Raw genomic sequence first — 21,255 nt, 5'->3', positions numbered from 1 at the left:
AAAAGAACACCATTTCTATCAACCTTATTGGTAAAATGATATTCCAGCTGAAAACCTGTCTAATTCTTCACTTGTACACAGGCAGCAGCAATACAGAGAGACAGAACCTGGCTGAAACTGATAGAAACCTGGAAGATCATTCAATATTACATTTGCATTATCTCTCCATAGAATGTTTCTATTGTGCTTCATACACTGTCCACCTACCATAGTTATATGTGGTGGGGTTGAAGTACTGTTCGGGTGGGGGGCAGGTGTAGGGCAGGCCTCTGCTCAGGCTGCGGTCGTGCACAATGACATCCAGGAGGATGTTTGGAACAACCATGTGCACCACTGGGTCCAGAGACCACACTGCCAGGTAGGGACAGTTCTGTAGAGACTCTCCCATTCTGACAAGGGCAACACAAGTGGAAGAGAAATGCATTGTCAGAGTTAGTCCAGCAAGTATTAAGATAACCGGCCCAAGCCCAGCAAACATGAGTAATTATGTAGCTGCACCACTGCCCTTTTGTCAAAAAACTATGAACCAGCCTTGGTGGCTATTATTCCTGATTGGGCCAATATTTTTTTCTTGGACACGTAGAATACGCTGAACAACTAAATCATAAGAACAACGCTTTAGAAAATGTTCTAGTACCCAAATTACTTCAATTTATTTTCTGTTTGAGATTTTTTTTTTATCTAGGTATTCTTCCCCATTCGTCTCACAAAGTAACAAACTTTAACAGTATATAAAATGTTGTATTTCTTCATCTGTAATGGCATATTAAGAAGCCATCTCCACAAAAACAGTGCATAATGCTGTTTTTCAGAATATTTACTAAACCAAATACAGGTAATTGATAGGTATGTTCAAATTAAGAAACAAAGGATTCTCCTAAATAGATATCTTGAATCAGTTTCCACCTTTACCTTAAAGAGTCTGGCATTTGTGCGTGGTACCAACGGTTGATGTCAAATACCCCGATGTAGGTAGACGGAGTTAAATGACCGTAGGCCTTCACCTGCCAGCTGAAGATAGACACACTCGTATCTGGAGATGCAACTGAAAATGGGAGAGAAGCGTTGGTGAATGGACCGGGACAAATAAAGGCTAAACAAATAAGACAGATAAGAGTAGGATTAAGCAGGAGCAACAGATTCAATCACAACAGAAAACTGTCTAGCTGTTTTAAGATTTTATTTCTCTTCTACGAAAACGCTGGCTATATCAAAGCACAAAGCATTCAAATTTGATTGAAGATGCTATACAAACTTGCACTCAATGTATCCCAACACACACACAGCAGGTAGTCTCAGGGAAAGATGGCTGACCTTCGTTCATGCTGTCATCCCTGTCAGGGTGGTGTCTGAACTTCTCGATGGTCTGGCAACTCAGCAGTCTTGTGTTGGTAGCCTGGGCCCTGAGAGGCAAAGCTGTGCCACTTAACTCCTGACTGTAACGCTCCTCACAGTACTCCAGACCCTTAGGGAAACAGAACGTTTAAAAAAAAGGGAAGACAGTACATTAGATTACCTGGGCCTTACACAGAATACATGTTGGCATTGTGAAAAACTATATTAAGTACAATGAATAGACAGTTAATGTTGTAATGTCTCATCTACACACCTCATAGAGCATCTTCCCAGAAGCTAGACACTTCCTTTCACTGAAGGCCAGCTGCAGCAGGCGGAGGCTGACCATGTCTCCCTCGCTGTGTGGGAGTGAGAGGAGGAATAAGAGCTCGGAAAACAAACAAGCAATAACAAACAAATGGATGGTTGGAGCGCAAGTTGCATGGCAGACGTACAGGTCCTGAGAAGACTGGACGGCCCAGAGGTAGCAACAGTTCCTTGGGTCGTTTTCTGGCTCCTGGAAGGTGAAGGCATGCACAGGCACCCTGCCCCCCTCTAGCTGGGAGTGGTATCTAGGCAGGAATCAAACAAAACAAAAACATATGCTCACACAGGGATTTGAGGACCTTTTGAAATGTAACAATGGTATTAGATTACATTCCATTATGACAGAAATAATGTTACGTGTGTTTTACTGTTAAAATGTATAAAAAAAATAAAATATGTAAATGTATATATTTTAAGGTGCTGCCACCGGCTACAAAGTTTCATTGTACAACATGCAATGACAAATAATGAATCTATCTATCTATCTATCTATCTATCTGCTTATGAATTCAGACTCTTTTAATTACTTCCTACGCTCATCAATTCTCTAAATGACATACAGTAACAATGTAGTGTGGCCTAATGTGAAAGAAAATGCTATCCGGGATTGACACCCAAGCATCTTCACTACTAGAAAAAACAAAGACTTACTCCTTCTTTAGAGTCTTCATGTTCCAGAGCTGTAAGTTTCCATCGGAGAAGCCCACTGCCAGCTGGTTGGTCCTGGAGATGTACTGCAGGACTGTGGCTCCCACTCCACTGGGCGCATTCAGCTGCAGACAAAGATGTCTGCCCTGTCTACTGCTGACCTCTCTAAGCCTGGGGATCTCTGCGGGAGATTTGGTCACCACCTGCAGGTCTGTGGACAGAGAGGGACGATGATTACAGATGGTGTGCAGATATAAAATGAATTAAAAACAGGATAACAACTCATTTTACAACTTCACTAAAAGTTGACAGGGGATCTACTAGGGGTGGGAATCTCTAGGCACCTCACGATTCGATTCCGAGGTCAACGATTCGATTCAAAATCGATTCTTAATGCATCTCGATGCAATTTCTTTTTTACGTACATACCTGTGTGATTTTCAAAAATATATTTATATACTAGGGGTGTAACGGTACACTAAAGTCACGGTTCGGTACGTACCTCGGTTTTGAAGTCACGGTACGGTACAGTACGGTACGGTTCATAGTTAACGGAGAATGAACATCTTTAGCTGTCAGTAACTAGCTGACAGTAACATATATTTATTTTGAATTGTTTTAGTTTTACAGTCTCTAGTGTTTTCTCTCTGATGATGGCGTTTCCTCAGCGCAGTTTCCTTCCTGTTTTTAATGAATTTCTTATTTTGGGGTATGGATGGGTGGGAGGGGGAATGTTTTTGCATGTATGCATATCTCTGGGTGGGGGATGTGGGGGGGAGTTGTATTAAGCACTTTGTGTTACATTTGATTCTATGAAAAGTGCTATATAAATAAAGTTTGATTGATTGATATAAATAAAATGCATAACAAATATAAAAATACTGCTGCAATTCTCCAATAAATAAAATACTTATTAAATACCAGTGTAGGTGCAGCATAAACTAAAATTGCAATGAAAAAATATAGTGTTAATGCTCAGCAGGCTCTGTAAGCTGGTGTAAACAAAGGGTATGTCTTCTTTAAGGGTCTCTTTGAAAAAAATAAAATATTGTTGCAGCTCTCTTAAACTCTAAAGTGCTCTTATAAATATAAAAATTATCAAATAAAAGTGCTACTGCAGCATTAATTAAATGACAGCTTGTTTGTATTCAGTATAAAAAAGAAAATAATGTCTGGGTTTTGCCCAGCTCGTCTTTCTTCACAGTAATGGTGAGAGTAGCCAAACACCTGATGGTGCCTTTTCAAATGCGTATGCATGTTCGACGTGTTGCCTCCTACATAAGCGATCGCGGTGAAACAATAACCTGTGTGCCGACATTGTTCCACACGTCTATCACTGTTTTCATAATTCACCTGGAATCCGAAATTATCCCTCAAACGGGATTTGAATGACAGGGGGGCGCCTGCGCGCTCCGGTTTCCTGTTGTCTTTAGCCATGCAGTTCGCTCTCTGTTCGAAAGCACTGTATCATTTTGACTTGCACTACTCATAGACAGTAAAAGAGGGGGGGGGGGGGGGAGACGCTGCTACTGCTAATAGTGATGCAAACGGGACACTAGAGCGGAGAGGTGTGTATCTCCTGCTCTGACCGCAGCTGGGAGGGACTGCTGCGTGAGGACTCGGCCGCCTGTCAGTGCTGTGGGACCGGGGGGAGTGGCCGTTGAGCACCCGCTGGCCGCTGCTCGTTTAGAAGTGTTAAGAGCGATACATGCTTTAGCGACAGCACAGGGTCTCCAAAAGTCACCAATAACACCAGAAAAAGTAGCTAGATTGGTCGCTGGTGGCTTTCTTAAAAAAAGAGTCGCCAGAGCGGTCTGAAAAGTCGCTGAATATAGCGGCTAAGTTGCTAACACTGCCTGACCCTCATGCTCACCATGGAGATAAGAGACTCTCATTATCGCTGGCTGCTACTGCGCACGTGCGAGCTGAGCCGCAGGCTAAATGGTCCGGGGGGAACTCCGACCACAAGTTTTAAGTTCCACACCGCAAAACAAGCCTGTACATTCGCCATAACGCTATGTACGCCACGAACGGACCGCGGTCCACCTCTGTAACACCAAATACGTGCCTGTACCGTCACGGTACGGTACAAATACGTGTACCGTTACACCCCTATTATATACACATCTGAGTTTGCTACTCACTTCCTACTTTTGTGATGATCATTAAATACAATCAACAGATGAATTACCTTCTCTAATATTGTATTAGAGAAAAAGCTTATCTTGTCACAAATATGACTTTCTATGACCAGTGCAATAATCAATGCAGCTTTCAACACAATATGGAAGTATGTAAAAACTAAACCGATTCAGTTTAATTTTCTTTCGACTCTTGTGAATCATGTTTCTATAGGATTTCTATTCTATTATTTTCTATGTCATTTCAACACATTGTGCAAAAAGTATGGCTTGGAATTCAGAGGGGTATACTACGAAGCGAGATTAAGGGCTGAGCGAGGTCTGTCGAGTCTGAAGCCAGAGTTTTCAGTATCACGAAAGGTGGCTCTCTTTCTACCTGGCTAGATCACCGTGGTAACAGAGGCTGCACGGCTAACCTGCCCAGACCAGTTTTTGTTTCAGAGTTTGAGCTTAAATTCGGCTCTTAGAGCGCTGCCCTTTAAGGAAACTACACCTTTTGAAATCCCGGACCTGACTATATTGTCTGAGCGATACTTCTCACTGAGTAAACTAGTTAAATCAGTAAACTTATTGATCAGTAAGTTAATGAACGAAACGAAGCCGTGACGTAAGGCTTACATTAGAGTGAACTGTAACATCGCGCTGCGGCTTTTTGCCACATGCATAGTTATTGATGCAGAAAATGTAAAATAGCCTATAGACCTACTGTATGCAGCGCCATGCTCTCACCTCAAATGATTTTACCTGGCAATCTACACACACTGGCTCTTAATGAAGCGTTCTATAACATCACAGGTTGCAACATTATTTCACTGTAGGCTTCTTTCTTTTCATCAGTAGCGATTACAGTTGGGACGTGACAGGTGACAGCTGTCACAGTTCGGACAGACTCGCAGGTTAAGCTTCTCACAGTAGATTCATATTTGTCCGGAGAATACAGACTACAGGTTTTGTATCTAGGCTATTTATAAGATGCAAATAAAGTGCTATTAGCCTAAATCAAAATTGTATTAATTTTGATGTAGCCCAAAACTAAAGTGATTTTCCCACATAGGCTATGTTATTCATTAGGGGACAGTGTCAGATTTAAATCAGATTATTAAGTGTAGGATTATCAACTAGGCTAAATGGTGTACTGTTTAAATCTGAGTTCAACCTTTAATTGCTTTATAATGTCACGTTACGCATTGCGAGAACGATCTGTAAAATAAATTAATCAATTCAGTAGCCCAATTTTCTGACAACATTCCACTCTCTCCTTATTTGCAGTAAGAGTTTTTTTCGGCTCTCTGTTTTCTGCTGTTCTGTGATCATTCAGACTGACAAACTCTTCCTCTTGAGTGAAGTTGGCGACGCACTTTTTTTTCTTTTTTTACTCAGCTGCTCGCAATCAGTCCGTTTGTGTAAAGTTAGCGGCACAAGATCAGTCCAGTCTGTGCGGAAGCAGAGTCAAATGACGGGTCAAACGCCCCCTTTCATGGGGACGCACACAGAGCCTGAAGCCGAAACCCTGGTTCAACATAAGAGGTTGATAACTTCCTTCGTGATACCGGTTAGCTCTGAGCGAGGGTATGTGTTATGTTGAACCAGATCAAAAAAAGAGAGCCGGGCTCTGTTGAGTTTGTTTCGTAGTATACCCCTCAGCTCTCATACAAAAACGTAAACAGACACAAAGCCAGTGCAGGTCATATGGGTTTGCTGTTCTCTGCCCTTTTGTCGCCACTTTTAACAACTCACACTTGTGTGGTGTGCATGCGCAGTGGCGCAGGAAATACTAATATTAAATACTAGTAAAAAAATAAAAAAATAAAACGTTTATGAATCGATTCGGAATCGTACGAGAGAGAATCGCGATTAATCGGAAAATCGATTATTTTTCCCACCCCTAGGATCTACAATGAATCCCGGAAAATCCGCTGTATCTACGTAGAACAAATCCGGAAACTAGGCAGCCAGGCTGCCGCGAACGGCGTAGGAGTGTTGAGGCTGTGCACAGCCACCTGCAGCCACCCCAGACAGTAAGCAGGGAATTTGTCTAAAATGCATGTATGTCATTATCTGACACTTTGGTATCATTTAGCATGACTGTATAACATTATGACAGCATATACAGATCAGAAAAGATGAAAAACCATAATAGGTGCTCTTTAATGTATTTATTCCCTTCTCTGTTGTCTGTTTGTCTATTTGTTTTTTGACGTGTTTTTGCATTTTAAAACTCAATAAAAACATGAATATACATTTTTATTTTTCAATAACAATAATAATAATAAAAAATATTGGTGTCAAAATATAAACATGTTTTTTTCTTAAACTTACAACACACTGTGTGTAGAATGAGGGAACACGATCATTTCTCATTTGTCGAAATAAGGCTAAGATAAGTTTGAGCCGACATCATGCCAAAATAACACCCACATGAGATTGCATTCTCACCTGAAGCCTCCAGTTCACTCTGGCTGCAGGACAGATCGTCCAGACAGAGGTCCAGCAGCAAAACATGACCGAGATCCGTCACTAAGGCTGCAATGCCAAAGAACCAGCGTAGACTCTGGTGAAGATGTTGGGTCGAAGTGCTCGCTCCGCCATAACTCACTAACGGCTCAATAGCTGTAATCTGGATGACAGAAGAAGAGGAAGACAATATTCACTTTTTTAATTAAGTAACTACCAAGACAAAAAACTCCTAATACGAGTCGACCAAATATATTTTAGTACTACAGACTGGTTCTTCTGACATCAAGAAATGTTGCCAAAGGGTCGGTTGTTGTGTACTGAGATAATGTCTACTTCTACATTAAAGGTGCACTATGCAACTTTGGGTGTATCATAGAAGTGAACATTTTCTAAGGTATATTCTCATAACTGAATAAACAAACATTCCTCACAGGAAAATGTGATCCCTGGAACAGAGCCCCTCTAAAATCTGTATGTGCTGTGTTTATTTTATTTTTGTGTTAATTGTAAGGAGCTGTGAATGAAGAGTTGCTGATATACTGTTCTGTATGTCAAGTTCATGTTATAGGGGAACCTGGTTCACTGGGAACTCACCCTGCCTGGTATAACCACAGCTTTGACCACCCTTGACAGACCCACGTCATAAAGACACAGCACGCTGCCCTCCGCTTCCTCCAAGCCAACCAGCAATCCAGACCTAGGAAAATCAAACAACAAAAGGAGTTGAGAGTTTAAAGTTCCTCAGCAACGTCAATCACATACATTTTAGACAATCAAAATGGAGAAGGACGTGTTGACTAACTACCACTACTAGTAATTAAAACTTTGTTTCCGTTGATTACAATCCAAACCAAAGAGGGATAAAGTGATAGTGAAACAAAGCTCTGACCGCTTGAGCCAGCTGAAGTCCCTGGCAGCTAGGACACTGGGTGGGTTCTCGCCTCCGCCATTGAAGCAGTACGCAGACAGCCGTTCCCCTGTCACTGCATGGACAACTTCCAGATGAGGGCCACAAGCCAGCCAGGCAAGCCCACTGCGGCCTACACACACACACAGACAAGGAGATTAAATGTTAAGGGGTTAAGATCTAAGTTTATCACTAAACTAGGTTTCCTTTTTAGGAATGAAACAGCTCATGAGAATATTGGAGTTCCATTTTTGGACTTTTAATTGAATGCACTCTCAATGTATACTAACACTGTACTAACAGGAAAAAGCTTAAAAGAAAGAGACTAGAAATACACAACTCTTAAAATTATTTATTTCAATGTGATTTAACAACATATAAAACTTATAACAGATTTATTAACAGATTATTTTGATAAGTCTTAAAATGTCTAAACTGTGTTTCTCTTTAAGAGAGTAGTGGTGGGGATGTTAAACCGTTGATTTTTATCGCAGGCTAAGGATAAAGAGAAGAAAATATCAATTTATAGACATCTCTGATCTGTAAAAGTTATGCTTACCAACAGTGAAATTCCCATGTAGCACAGAGTCTAGGGTGATCTCGTCCTCCCCTAGAGCATCGATAGTCACTCCTGGGAAAGGCAGCAGGCTGCTGGTGACTTGGGCAGTCAGGTCATTCATTGTTCACTGTATAAAAAAACAACACAGGACATAAAGTAAATAGAAAAAGTTCTTAGTCCATTTACTCTTCAACACTAGTCCCCTAAAAATACACTGAAACTACTGCTAATGGTATGATGTCAAAATCTAGTTGCATTGGTTCATTAGATTAATATCACACTGCCCTAAACACTTTCACAACAATTAAACATAAATAAATAAAATTACATGACTATGAAACACTCTTCTAAACCTCTCCTAATCCATAAATCCACTTCAGTCTGTATCTGACCAACATGGTTTACAGTACAAAGGGGTTCTTTTTTCAAACCACAGTGGGAGCAGCAGTTGTCAGGAAACGTGCTGTCAGCAAACATGCTGACAACTGGTGCTGCAACTGGGTTTGCTATCTAATCAACTGCAACACACCACACAAACAGTTACACATGTTTGCAGATGTGAATTCTGACTGAGTAATAGAGGAAGACATTTGGATCAATGAAACGGAAAAACCTGGAGGGGCGTTTATGAATCCGTACCAATACATATAAGAATGTATCCCTTTAGGGCCCCAATAATTGTTTATCTTAAACATACAAAAACTGCATAATCTGAAAAAAATACTTATTAGCTTGTTCTCCAACAAGATAATATTATCTCTAGCAGTATAGTACTAAATACACATCACACAGATTCGCTTTCAAGGCCAATTCCACCTGAGCAGAAATGTGCCAGTTTAGTTTCAGTGTGCAAACCTTGGCACAATACCGCCCTCTGTGGCCACACTAGAAAACACAATGGATTCAAGTGAACTCCCGCGCAACAAGGCTGTCACTGCGCAGCCACATGCTATGACGGGACACTCATCAAGTAGACATATTATAACAATAACCAGCTTCACCAGCCCAAGTAATACACATAAAACGTTCGCCACACAACGTGGACAACGGGAAAGACTTCTGAATAGTAAATACACACTGAATAATCAAATATAAAGCAAAGCTTGACCAAATCCAACATGTAGAGCTCACGCGTGTCAAACGTTTTTGTGTTTGACAACCCGTACAGTCTGGTTACAACCCAGCAAATGCCTTAAATGTAACAAACAAGAGTGTGAGACACGATGTAGACGTTATAACAGGCCAGTTAGCTCGTTCGTTAGCATCTATAGATTAGCTACAAGCTGCAGTTGTTAGCGGTGAGCTAACATGACAAGATGTAAACAAACAAGTGATCGCTCTCTATGCAGAATGTAATGGACGTTTCTGTTAATCACAGACCAAAGTGACGGCATATTATATGTATGCAAGTGTTATTCAGCGGTTATCAATACATCTATCTGATGTAGATTCCTCCCTCAATAGCAGGATACACAGTTAGCTTGCAAGGTCATGCAGGATTACAGTTTAACGTAAGGCTAGCCCAAATATCACACGTGAGCGTTTCAGGATTGTTACAGCTGTTTCCTCTTGTCTGCTTTTCAGTTACTGGGTTTGTGGTCAAACAATCAAACATCTCTGATTAACACAATTTTCTTAGACGGGGAATAACTAGTCAGTGTGGCTGGCTACTTTCGCTAACGTGAGCTACAGCAATTGCTGGCGTTGATGTTAGCAAAACAGTGTATACGTTAGTTTCACCAGCTTTAGAGCTGGCAACAATGAGTAAAATTTGTATTTTACCAGAGCCTGCATCACACTACAATCTCCATATCACCGGCGACAAGTCTTGTTTTTGCTTGAATTGGAGAATTTAGCTGTGCACAGGTAATTGTAGTGTCCCTGCTTTAGCTTTAGCTGCAGCAGTACCGACGTAGCAGCTGAAGTGTAGTCTGACAACATAAAACTAACAAGCCTGTAGCTACTGGCAACATCACGACACACGGTTCGTCTTCGTCTTCGTCAGCCTCAGGTCACGTTATATCGTTACATCCTTTGTTAAACTTAACCACAATATTCTCTGAGTTTAGTGAGCTAGCCCTGTTAGCTCCCTATCCATACTACGCTGGAAAACGTGATGCAATGTGCCGCTAGCTGCCAACGGTAACGTTACACTACCTGTCCGATGGTGACGGCTTTATTCGAGCAACGAATGATCTGTTTTCCTTGGCGAATCCCCCGACTCCTTCTCTCCTCTGTCATAATCCGATCCTTTTCCAGTAAAACTTGTGTGTAGAGCCCTCTGAGCTCTTGACTGATTGAGCAGCACGAGAAGCTCTCTGACTTCAGGCTACTTCAAAGCGCCATTTCCACCATAGATATAGAACACTAGATACGATACGACACGCCCCGCCTCAGCCGCGGCACACGGGGCCGCCATCTTGTGTAGGTCGTGCACCTATGCGTGCATATATAATATATATATATTTATATCTTTGCTATACGTGCACCACACTTATCGCAACTGACAGAGAGGAAACTCAAGAAAAAAAACTGGGAAAAGCAATCTTGTTTCAAGGATTTTGAAAACTTGTGAATAATTTAAGGGTTATTCTTCAACTACAGCGACTTTTGTTTTTGAAAGTTTAAAAATATCAGACACATTATTTTGAGAAACGTATTGATATGTTTCAGTTCTCTATCTTGTGTATAAACAATCCTGATAGTGGCTGTTTTTGTTTTTAAAATATCTAATGTAGTTCCACAGACAGATGTGAACAGATGTATGAAAATAATTTATTTTCAGGGTTTTAAACATAATATTTTCCCACTGTAAAGATGAAAATCTGCTTTTGGCTATTCCACCAAAGTCTTTAAATCAATTTCTTACCTGGTACAATCATGATTTTTCTAAGTTAAGTGTAACAATAGCTGAACAATTTTAAAAATCATTAAAGAAATTATGCTATTTTGTTGTCATTTATGATTTTTACTTCAAAATATGTGCTGTGATGGTAATGATTGTGTCGTGGAAACATGGGTGGAAATGACATAATGTGTTGAAAAGGACATGTGACAAACAGTTATGTTTTATAATGTGTAGTCCTAGATTAGCCTGGTCCTACCAGACCTTTTACTTCATAAATTAAAATTGAGCACAAGTATAGGCGGGCAGTACCAGGCTAGGCCTAGATAAGAATTAGCCAATAACAACGCAATTTTCATACCCACCACAGTTCCTTCACCACATTGAAAAGTGGTGGAAATTACATTTTGTCACAATAATTTATATCAGCTTGGAAATGTCCTTTTTAGAGTAAGCATTAAATGAAGCCTACTCAAAATAAACAACATAAAATGTTTATTTTCTTCTTATTTAATAATATAAAGGAAATATGAGTTGGTTGGGAATGACAAACAATAAACATATTCTTGATTTAACAAACCTTTATCTTGACTACGGTTGTCTGTTCCCACTATGGAGCTGAATTTCTTTTCTAGATATGTGCTCTACTGTAAAATGACTATGCTGTGATCTCCTAGTACACAAACCTTGAAAAAACCCTTCCATAATACACATTAGAGTATGTTCAGTGTGTTGGAAATGATAGTGAACCCAAACGACAAGTGTTATTGCTGTGAAATAATACATAAAATACCAATATTTAACAAAACAGGATACATTTCAGTGATTCTTGAGAACGGGGACAAAAGACCGTAAAATATTTAAAATTGTAGATGTTATTATGGATTAAGAATATAATGTCTGGAGCACAATCATCCCCTTAAATTTAATTTAATCATTATTATGTCAAATTCAGTGTTTGGGTGTCGTCTGACAAACTGTCTGCGGCCCCTATTCAAGCCACAGTACACTTTGAAGCAATGAAGCATGGTGGCACAGACATCATGATATGGGGATGTTTCTCACACTATGGTGTCGGGGCTATTTATCGCATACCATGGATCATGGATCAGTTTGGATACATTAGAATACTTGAAGAGGTCATGTTGCCTTATGTGGTGACATCAAAAATGCTGTTTCTGAGGCAAAAACAAGAAATGCAGAGGAATTGTGAAATGTAGTCCAATCGTCCTGGGCTGGAGTACCTGTTCACAGGTGCCATAAGTTGGTTGACTCCCTGCAACACAGATGTGAAGCAGTTCTCAGAAACAGAGGTTATACAACTAAATATTAGTTCAGTGATTCATAGGAAAGCTAAATCTTCATGCATGTTTCAGTTGATACAGTAAATGTTTAAGTTGTAAGGAAAAATGCAGACACTGCTATTTTTTTGAACAGTCTAATATTCCTTTTTCTTCACTTTCTATAAAGATATAGAAACATTTGACAAATGTTTCTTCATATTTGGAGTTGGAATTGAATGTGCAATGTCCCCAATGCATTTGCGTGTTTGGAAATAAAAGCTATGATAAGGATTTTGATCTTTACTAAATTTTTTAAACACACTGCTATTATTTTGAACACAACTGTATGTTGGATACATACATGTACTTTAATTTGCCGAAACATAGGGTTTGTATTTTTTCAACATTGCACCCTGTTTTGTCCCACTTCTCAAGAATCCCTGATTTAATTAAAATATACCTTTTTGTATTATTAAGTCTCATTCTTTGCTTGAACATATAGTTATATTCTGAAGTTCAACTAAGTCCATGATTTTCAATAAACCAAACAGGATAAAACAAATTCTAATTGTAGCCTATGTTCTTGATACTGCTGAAAGAAGAGCATACCTTAATGTAATGCAGATCAAATCAGAGAGAAACTTTATAACAAAACTTGGCCATGGGGAAAAATAAACTGATAGTAAATACAATCAGTGGCAAAGTGTGTTTTTGTGTAACCTAGATAAAAAAATCTTCATACCACTCAGAATCAAACATGGATCATCAAATATGATGTTTTTAGTGTCCTCCACTGAGCCACCACGGCTTAAATTTGCTAAATGTTTGTATGAATAATGGTAATTATTGGTGTTAGCCTATGCAGGATTGACCTACTCAAGATGGCCGCCGCGGTTTGCCGTCAGCCGACTGGAGCTCATGCTCAACAGCGCCGTGGCGTATACAGTATTCTGTAGAAAAGTCCACCATGCGCTTCTTCTTCTTTTTGGTTTTGGTAGAGTACACACAGCGGTGGAACACTGCTGCCCCCCCTCGGGTTGAGCGGTTATTTCGGGGCTAAAAAAATCTACATGTGTCACCTGCTGCAACAGTAGAGATCAGTGTAAAAGTGATCATACATTTCTTCTTCTCCCTTCTCCTTTTTGGACACTGGTTACTCTTGTTACAATGAGTGAACCTGCAGAGCTCATGTTTCAATTGCAATATGCACCAAAGAGAGCAGTGCCAGATGCTAAGTAGTCTCAGACAGTGCCAGATGTTAGGTAGACAGGTAGTCACAGGCTAACCCTTTTCACGAATAACACTACACTTTCACTGAAACATACTTCTTATTTAGCAATCACATACTTTATCGGTATCTGATTTCCTTGTCTGAAAAGATGCAGGATGATTTCTAAATAAACATATGCACTGACTTTTACAATTTTCCTGAAGCCCCCTAGTGGTTGTGCTGTTGGGTTGTATACCTGCAGTATAGTGTGTATAGATGGGTTGTCCCTTGTCCATCTTTAAGATGTTGGACCAAATGGTTTGAAAAAAAAATATTCAGAAAGAAAGAAAAAAAACTATAAAGACAATGAGTCATTAATGTACAAGAAGAGCACTGACGAATTTTGGCATGGCAAGTATACTTTTTATTGGATATTTCTCACCATTAGTACTGTAGATTTTTTAAACCATTTGAACATCTTTAACAATCCAGTATTAGCATTTTTTGTGTGTTAAAAAAGGCAAAGGAGATAATTTGATTAATTTCATATTATTTATAATTCACTGTAAAGGCACACAAATGAAAGAAAGAAAAATAATACAAAAATAGTCTTTTTAAACAATACACTGTTACACTTCTAACTGATAGTTTCAGGCAATAACACAGTGCTCTGAGGCTGTGCTTTTTTCCTCATCTGTTGCTCTATCATCAAGTCAAACTCTTGTCTTTCTCTGAAATGGAAAAAAATAATTAAAATAAAACAGTTACTCATAATTTTCAGCATTTACAATTTTTTCCTTAATGGTTTAACTTATCAAACTCTTACCTGTTACTTATACACCGTCCTTTAAGGTACTTTTCCTCTGCCTTTATCACAGATATTTTGTCCACCCCAGCTATGGCATAGATGATGGCCTGCACAAGATAACAAGAATCTCACAACACCTGTACCACATAATCTCTGCATTTCAGAGAACGCACCAAATTCTATAATAGAAAAAATTCTGTAATAGAAAAAAACACAAACAAGTGCAGAAGAAAGCTTTAGCTGACCTCAGGAAGAAGCACATCCAGGACAAAGGGGACACGCTCCATGGATTTGACCTCATCCAGACAAGGGGCGGTTGCCACGGCAGTAGCACAGAGCTCACTTAGGTACCAGTAAACCTGGTCCAACTGCTGGTCATCTTCCAGGTATATGTTCACCACCCGTCTCCGATTAGCACTCAGAAAGGAGCGAAGCCATCTGGACTGCTGCTGCCCACGGATCACAGCCTGCAAGGAGAGTGATACAGGAATAGGGTGGATTTATTCATCCTGGGGCGGGTGCTTTTAACTTTTATATGTTTATATTAGGGCTATCAAATTAACGCGTTAATTTCGATTAATTAATCACAGAAAAATTAACGCGATTAAAAGAATTTACGCAGATTAATCGCACTTCTATAATGCCCTTTGACCCGGTGCAAAAGTGGTGCGGAGCTGCACCTGTAGCTTGCCGGGCCGGGCGCGGGGGTTAAAAGGGGAAAGGCGCCGACTCGAGGGCTCTATGGACGGTTTATGGGATGCATGCAGGTAGGAAGACATCTTACTTAATTCTCCGCAGTGTCCGTGCATTATTGATTTAGTGGGTGCAACAATGTTCAAAACAGTAGGCCTATCTCTCAATCTTCCTCCAATTTTGTTTGCTAGCTGTCTAGCACCCGCCCCGTGTGTGTGTGTGTGTGTGTTTGTGTGTGTGTGTCAATATTTTTGCCTATGAGTAGGCTACGAAATGGTGGCAGTGCAGCGCTGTCTGTTGTGGGAGATGGAAAGTCGTAATTTTGTCTGCTTGTTTTTTTGAGAAAATTCGGCGCTAGTTCATGTATAAAGCTGGCTGAGGGGAGGAGACAGAAGTTACGAGAGACGGAGAGCGAGCGCGCGGGAGAGAGAGAGAGAGAGAGAGAGAAACAAACTGTAGTAGGCTATACAGCTGTTTATAAACAGGTATAAAAGTGTCATATAAGTATGCGATTAATTTAGATTAATTAATCACAGAGCCTGTAATTAATTAGATTAATTTTTTTTAATCGCTTGACAGCCCTAGTTTATATATATGTTGTTTCAATACATTACAATCTCAAAGTGGATGTTGCTCTTGCACTCATCAACAGCAGAGACTCTGATGTCAAATATTTAAAAAAAATAATAATACATGTAGGAAATCTGTATGAACATTTTGTTCCTATTCAACCACTCCTCCCAGTAAGTGAAATATCCACTAGAATTAAAAAAGTGTTTGCTAATCCAATGAACCTACAACAGCAGTACAATGGTCTCCACTGATCATACCAAAAGGCGTCCTTCCACCATACGCTGCTTAACGATGAAATGTACGAGCTTTTCGTTGGCACGGTTGTGAGCGGCATGGCTGCGGTCTGGCAGCAGCCTCTTTGAAGTCCTGCGGACCACCTCCTCCTCCTCCTCCTCCTCCTCCTCCTCCTTATGATTGTCAGACGACACATCCAGCATGGCATCATTGGCGATGGTGAGTCTCTCTGAGGCAGCCTGCGGGTACTTCCTCCTCACAGGGTAGCCTGAGGTCAGACAGTGAAGAGCATCTTTAGGACCAAGTCGGAGGTGCAGGTGTACTACAAGTGTTTGTCATTCTGCAGTGTTCTGATATTCTGTGATGTTAGAATGTCATACGTCCAAACTTACTCATGTCGTGTTTATAGTACTCGATGAATGAGCCAGAAAATGAGCCACATGCTACAAAGACAAACACATCATTAATGCTGTTAATTATTCTGGGTACCCGAAGAATATCATTTATATATATATAAAATCCATTTTAATATATTAGTGTTTATCCCATCAATCTGTCTGGCACACTTACCAATCCGTATCCTGTAGTCTGTAATGAGCTCTAAGGACCAATCAATAGCAGCGTCATACTTTTCTTTGGCTTTGCACTATGACAAAATCAATTCACAGGGAGATAGTTAGCCATTGTGTCGGGGGGGAAAAAAATGAACTTTTAGAAAAAGTTATTTGCAATGCTTACCACCAGCTCATTAGATTCTTCACATTCCAAAGGCTTCAGGGTTTTCAGAAACACAGTCAACCTTCAACAACACACGCGGACAGTTTGAGTTTACCAGGAATTCACTAATTAACCCATTGATGACGGCTGCTGCGCGATGCCACATTGGCTCTCCTGCCTGATGCTGCGTCGCGCAGCATTATTACTTTATCTAATTTTCATGGCATTCCCAGCATAGAATGCACTGTCATTGGTTCAAATACACATGAGGTGGGTTTTGTTGATTTTTTGAAGAACACGTGACCACCCAAAAGTTGTGTGGTTTGCCGAAAATCATGTCAATCAAAAAAATTAAAAATTAAACATAAAACAAAATAATAAAAAAAATACGCCAGCTATGTCGGCGACAGAACAGTTAGTGGCGTTTGGTGCGCAGAATCAAGGTCTACTATAGACTACTGACGAAAATCACACAACACATTGCATCTATTTATTAACAATATTTAACAATTTTCTAATTCATCTAATTTTGACAATTTTTAGAAATATTTGTTGGTTTGTAAGCGCTAAGGGAGCATGTTTAAATAAAACCTGTGAACCTTAACTTTTAAATGTATTTTATTTCATGTTTCTATGTGCTACACAGGCTTAGATATTAAGGTTTTGGTAGACTTGACAATTTGTACTATTTTTTCAGAAAACCCTCAGGCATTAAGGACATGCATCCTAGATTGCCATAGTCATCAATGGGTTAAGGTTCTGTTTAAATATTTCAATGAATGCAGCCAGGTATATCGACATCCTATCAGACTATACAGGGCTCAGGAGGTGTGCTCTGCAAAGACAGGGAGGATCCTCACAAACTGTATTGCAATCCTATGCACTATCAAAGTGCAGGGCCATTGACCCACAAAGAAGAGAGAGAAAATACATTTTACAAAGGTCATACCCTTTCTTTTTCTGTATCTCTGGATTATCAATGAACAGGATGCTAGCTTTTTTCTGCTTTCGGTTCACACTTTTGACCTGCAGAGAGAGAGAAAAGTACAGTTTAAAAAAATAAAATAAAAAGTAAAACTTTATAACGATTTTCAGGGTTTGCCATTTTAACCTTTGAAAACTGGATCTCTGGTCACCAAAACTTTAGTATAATGGTATATCACTTTATTTCACTCGTGAATGTCATTTACCTTTGGTATGATTCTTAGCATAGTGTTCATTAGTGCTGAATTGATTAGTCAACTAAATAATTTAACTTTTACGACAATCAATTTAAACTATTATAACATGTGCTTGGGAGAAATCATTGATTTGCATAGGTTTTTGCACTCACCAATGCAGGCCAGAATGGATAATTTCTATATTTGGACCACACAAACACTCCTTCCGTAATGGACTGGGGCTCTGAAGGACCAAAGCACAAACAATCCACTTAAAGTAGACAGTGTGTACACACAATCCAGTCCATATCAAGTCCATATCTAGTCCTTGTGGAGGAGGTTATTTTGGTATCTCTTACTTTTGTCCACTTGCATCAAGAAACTTGGTAGCTCCTCCTCCTCCTCTTCATTACTTTCCTCATCTTCCTTGAAGGAGAGATCGGGCAGCTCTTCCTCATGCTGACTGAGCTCTATCGATAGATCTGAAGACATCAAAGACTCTGCAGCAGAAAACGGAAGAATCAGACAATTTCACTCACCTGATTTATTTTGAAACGTGAGCTGCTCTTGGTAGATTGAGACCAGCCAAGGTACATGAAAACCTTATTCCATTATTTATTAAAAAAAATTAATTAAATAAAATGTTTTAATTAAAAATAAAAATGTAATTTAGCCTATTAGTCAGTGTTAGGCCCGTGCTACTTGTGTTTTTGTTGTTCGTTGGCATTAAAGTGCCTAATGCACTCAGTTTAAGTGTATAGTCAGATGCAAGTAAAGCCTTTGACGCCACTGCAATGTATGGCTACTTCATCCCTCTGCAAAGTTGATCGGGCAGCTAAAGCTAGTTAGCTTAGCCGAGCCAAAACATGGACACTTGCGTAGAGACCAGCACGCTCCCTTCTACACTTCGAGCCAAGAAGCTGACGGATAAGAGAACTCCTTTGTGAGTGATGTACCGTTAATTTGTCAAAAAAAAGGCAGCGCGCGTCACTGACAGCCTTTGGGATAAATACCGTAGAATTGAAAAAAATAATAAACAACATAATATCGTGTACCGGGGTATGATTGGCGGACCTCGTTACACAATGTCTCAAATTTCCTCCAGATATTATGGTGAAGAAGACACTACCTTGCTCTGCTGAGTCAGGCTCATTCAGTTCATATCTTGGTCTGGAGCGTTCGGGTGGCTGAGAAGTGGCATCCATCTGTAGATTCTCTGTCTCGATCTTCCGCTTCTTGCCACGCTTGCACTTGGCTGGTGGACCGTTGGCATCACTGCAAGTCTGTGTTTGCTCCTTTGTCACCCTTTTTCTAACTTGTCTTGGCTGGGAAGAGCGACCCCTCCTATGTCCGCTTTGAGATTTAGCTTTGGAAGATGGGGAATCAATCTCTGATGTCTACAATACAACACATATTAAAGGAATTAGAAATGAAAAGCACAGTGTAAGCAAACAATCGTTTTGCTTAAAAGTGCAAAATAATTATTTAAAAAAAAAATAAAAAAAAAAAATATGATATGATATGATAACACACTTTTAACTGAGTGATGAGTTCGTCGTATTCCACTTGTTTTGCTCCAGGAGGGGACTCTGAGATGTTGGACAGCAGGATGCGGGTGGAGGAGCTCTGGGCTGGTGTGGAGGTCAGGTAGGCTTCTTGTCTCCTGCTCCTTCTTGGAGTACTTGTTAAGCATCTCGGAGAGGACTGGCCGCCAACTGCATGGTCGCTGTCTGCCACAGCGTTTGATTCCTCTGTCGCTTGAGATACAACAGTGTCTGAGGCAGCTTTCTTTGTTGGTGTAGTTTTAGTTTCCCTTTTTCTTGTTGTCTGCGGAGCACCTGAAAAGATCATTCACAGTCATATTTTCTACAGACAATTGAAGTTTCTTCTTCTTAAGCATTCTCGGAAAACCCGGAAGCTTTATGAAATAGTGAAAAGACCAAGTCAAGATAATGCAAACACGTTGTTGGGTTACCGTTCATTGTTGCATGAGTTACTGTTTTCCCATCTCTGGAAAGGTTTCCCATGAGTTCATTGGATCAGAGGTCTGCTGGAGTGTCAAGATGCGCCATTTATCACCTGGACGACTGGAGTGTCCAGCGCTGGCGTCAGGGCTGAAAAACAGGTGGAAGGGTTAAAGGGCTGACAGGAGAGAGAGAGAGAGAGATGGGGAGGGAGGGATCAGAATATATTGATCAAGCAACCTACAACATTTTGACCTGACCGAGAAGGACGATCTTTACGTGCGTTTTCTTACTCCAGGTCGTCACGGAAACGGGATCAAATGATACTCACACGCAGGGGAGGACTGTGTGTTCCAGAGATAGCAGCACAACAACAGTCCGCCATCTCTCCCTCACATTAGCCTACTGCAGGAAACAGCTCTAGGTTTTACCGTACTAGCATTAAAATAGTTAGCCATAATAATGCCACGGTCAGGAGTGAAAACACCGTAACAGATTTAGATAGATAGTGCGTTATTCATCTCCCAATGGAAGTTGTTTAAATAATAGCCAAATAATTGTTTATGTGAAGTTTAAACTTGTACAACGCAAAAAAAAACACACCACAACACGTACAACGAGCTAAATTGCAACATAGCTTGGCGCTAAAAAGTTGCTAGCAAACAACCTTATTTTTATTTTATTTTTTCTAGCAAACAACCTGGATCAAACATATTTTGTAACAAGCGTGGCAGTAAACAAATGCACCTACAAAACCCCCGAGAAATGAGAGCAGTGACTGTTTACCACAAACACATATCACGATCGAGACATTTAAACACAAGTGCTTTAGGTTTGCACGGTTCATTGTGCGAGTTAATGTGTGAGTATGCTAGCTGCAGCTTTTTCTCAGACAAACATATTTACATACAAGACATTCAATGCAACATGCACGTCCCCAGTTTAGCTAATATATTGGAGTGTATATCTCAGAGGCAAAAAGAAAGTAGGCTACGTGCCACTAACCTTCAAATCTGAAATCCAACTTCTCGTTCGTTATCTAGCCTGCAAACAGTAACCGTCCCTCGCGGTCTTAAACAAAGACTTAGCCTATATTTCCAAAATGCGATCAAGATATTTAACATTTACTATCGCGAAACCAACACTTCGCAAATGTGGGAGTGTGTACAAACTCCTTTTCTTCTATTTCCCCTTCTTCTTCCTCTTTGAGCTAGAAGTCAGTAGACATGCTCACTGTTGCAACATTACTGCCACCTTCTGAAGTTAGTTGTCACCTACATTAGCCCATCCGGTATGACAGAGGCCTATTATTTGACCAAACATTTCCTGTCTAGTCAATCACACCTGTTCCAGCTCCTGTTAGCCCTATTTCTTATTCTTAATATCTATTTATA

The 21,255-nt window shown here is 40.2% G+C and overlaps 2 protein-coding genes across 3 annotated transcripts in view; both read right to left on the bottom strand.

The window, feature by feature from the left end:
• The window catches only part of ahctf1 (AT hook containing transcription factor 1), a 33,877-nt gene extending 23,190 nt beyond the window's left edge, over positions 1 to 10,687 (bottom strand). For both annotated transcript variants that reach the window (XM_080027663.1, XM_080027664.1), the window contains exons 1-11: positions 10,532 to 10,687; positions 8,375 to 8,501; positions 7,798 to 7,948; positions 7,503 to 7,605; positions 6,888 to 7,068; positions 2,314 to 2,521; positions 1,791 to 1,907; positions 1,610 to 1,694; positions 1,315 to 1,465; positions 913 to 1,045; positions 208 to 389 (exon numbers count right to left, since the gene is read on the bottom strand). In XM_080027663.1, coding sequence (XP_079883789.1) covers positions 208 to 389; positions 913 to 1,045; positions 1,315 to 1,465; positions 1,610 to 1,694; positions 1,791 to 1,907; positions 2,314 to 2,521; positions 6,888 to 7,068; positions 7,503 to 7,605; positions 7,798 to 7,948; positions 8,375 to 8,495 — 1,432 coding nt within the window. In that variant the 5' untranslated portion in view covers positions 8,496 to 8,501; positions 10,532 to 10,687. The remainder of the gene's footprint in view (positions 1 to 207; positions 390 to 912; positions 1,046 to 1,314; positions 1,466 to 1,609; positions 1,695 to 1,790; positions 1,908 to 2,313; positions 2,522 to 6,887; positions 7,069 to 7,502; positions 7,606 to 7,797; positions 7,949 to 8,374; positions 8,502 to 10,531) is intronic.
• A 3,470-nt stretch (positions 10,688 to 14,157) lies between these two features.
• LOC307255180 (PWWP domain-containing DNA repair factor 3B-like) lies at positions 14,158 to 21,028 on the bottom strand. Its single transcript, XM_080033820.1, has 14 exons — positions 20,867 to 21,028; positions 19,873 to 20,011; positions 19,431 to 19,735; positions 19,027 to 19,294; positions 18,257 to 18,397; positions 18,071 to 18,141; positions 17,687 to 17,763; positions 16,759 to 16,819; positions 16,591 to 16,666; positions 16,413 to 16,463; positions 16,044 to 16,288; positions 14,766 to 14,987; positions 14,539 to 14,627; positions 14,158 to 14,443 (listed from the first exon to the last, which is right to left on the bottom strand). Exons 2-14 carry the CDS (start codon positions 19,922 to 19,924, stop codon positions 14,350 to 14,352), a joined length of 1,752 nt encoding a protein of 583 aa, XP_079889946.1. The 5' UTR covers positions 19,925 to 20,011; positions 20,867 to 21,028; the 3' UTR covers positions 14,158 to 14,349.
• Between the last annotated feature and the right edge of the window lie 227 nt (positions 21,029 to 21,255).

The sequence above is a fragment of the Ammodytes marinus genome, assembly GCF_949987685.1.
Source record: "Ammodytes marinus genome assembly, chromosome: 1".
In the NCBI taxonomy this organism is placed as follows: Eukaryota; Metazoa; Chordata; class Actinopteri; order Uranoscopiformes; family Ammodytidae; genus Ammodytes; species Ammodytes marinus.
The sequence above is the reverse complement of the archived record's forward strand: the minus strand, read 5'-3'. Positions and strand labels throughout refer to the sequence as shown.

What these genes read in the sequence shown, in the direction of transcription:
- LOC307255180 (XM_080033820.1), bottom strand. Translation starts at nt 19,924, where the DNA reads ATGGGAAACCTTTCCAGAGATGGGAAAACAGTAACTCATGCAACAATG. An exon ending in GAGATACAGAAAAAGAAAGG is followed by an intron (nt 16,820 to 17,686) that starts GTATGACCTTTG and finishes GTGTTGTTGAAG; the next exon opens with GTTGACTGTGTTTCTGAAAA. An exon ending in AGACTACAGGATACGGATTG is followed by an intron (nt 16,464 to 16,590) that starts GTAAGTGTGCCA and finishes TTGTCTTTGTAG; the next exon opens with CATGTGGCTCATTTTCTGGC.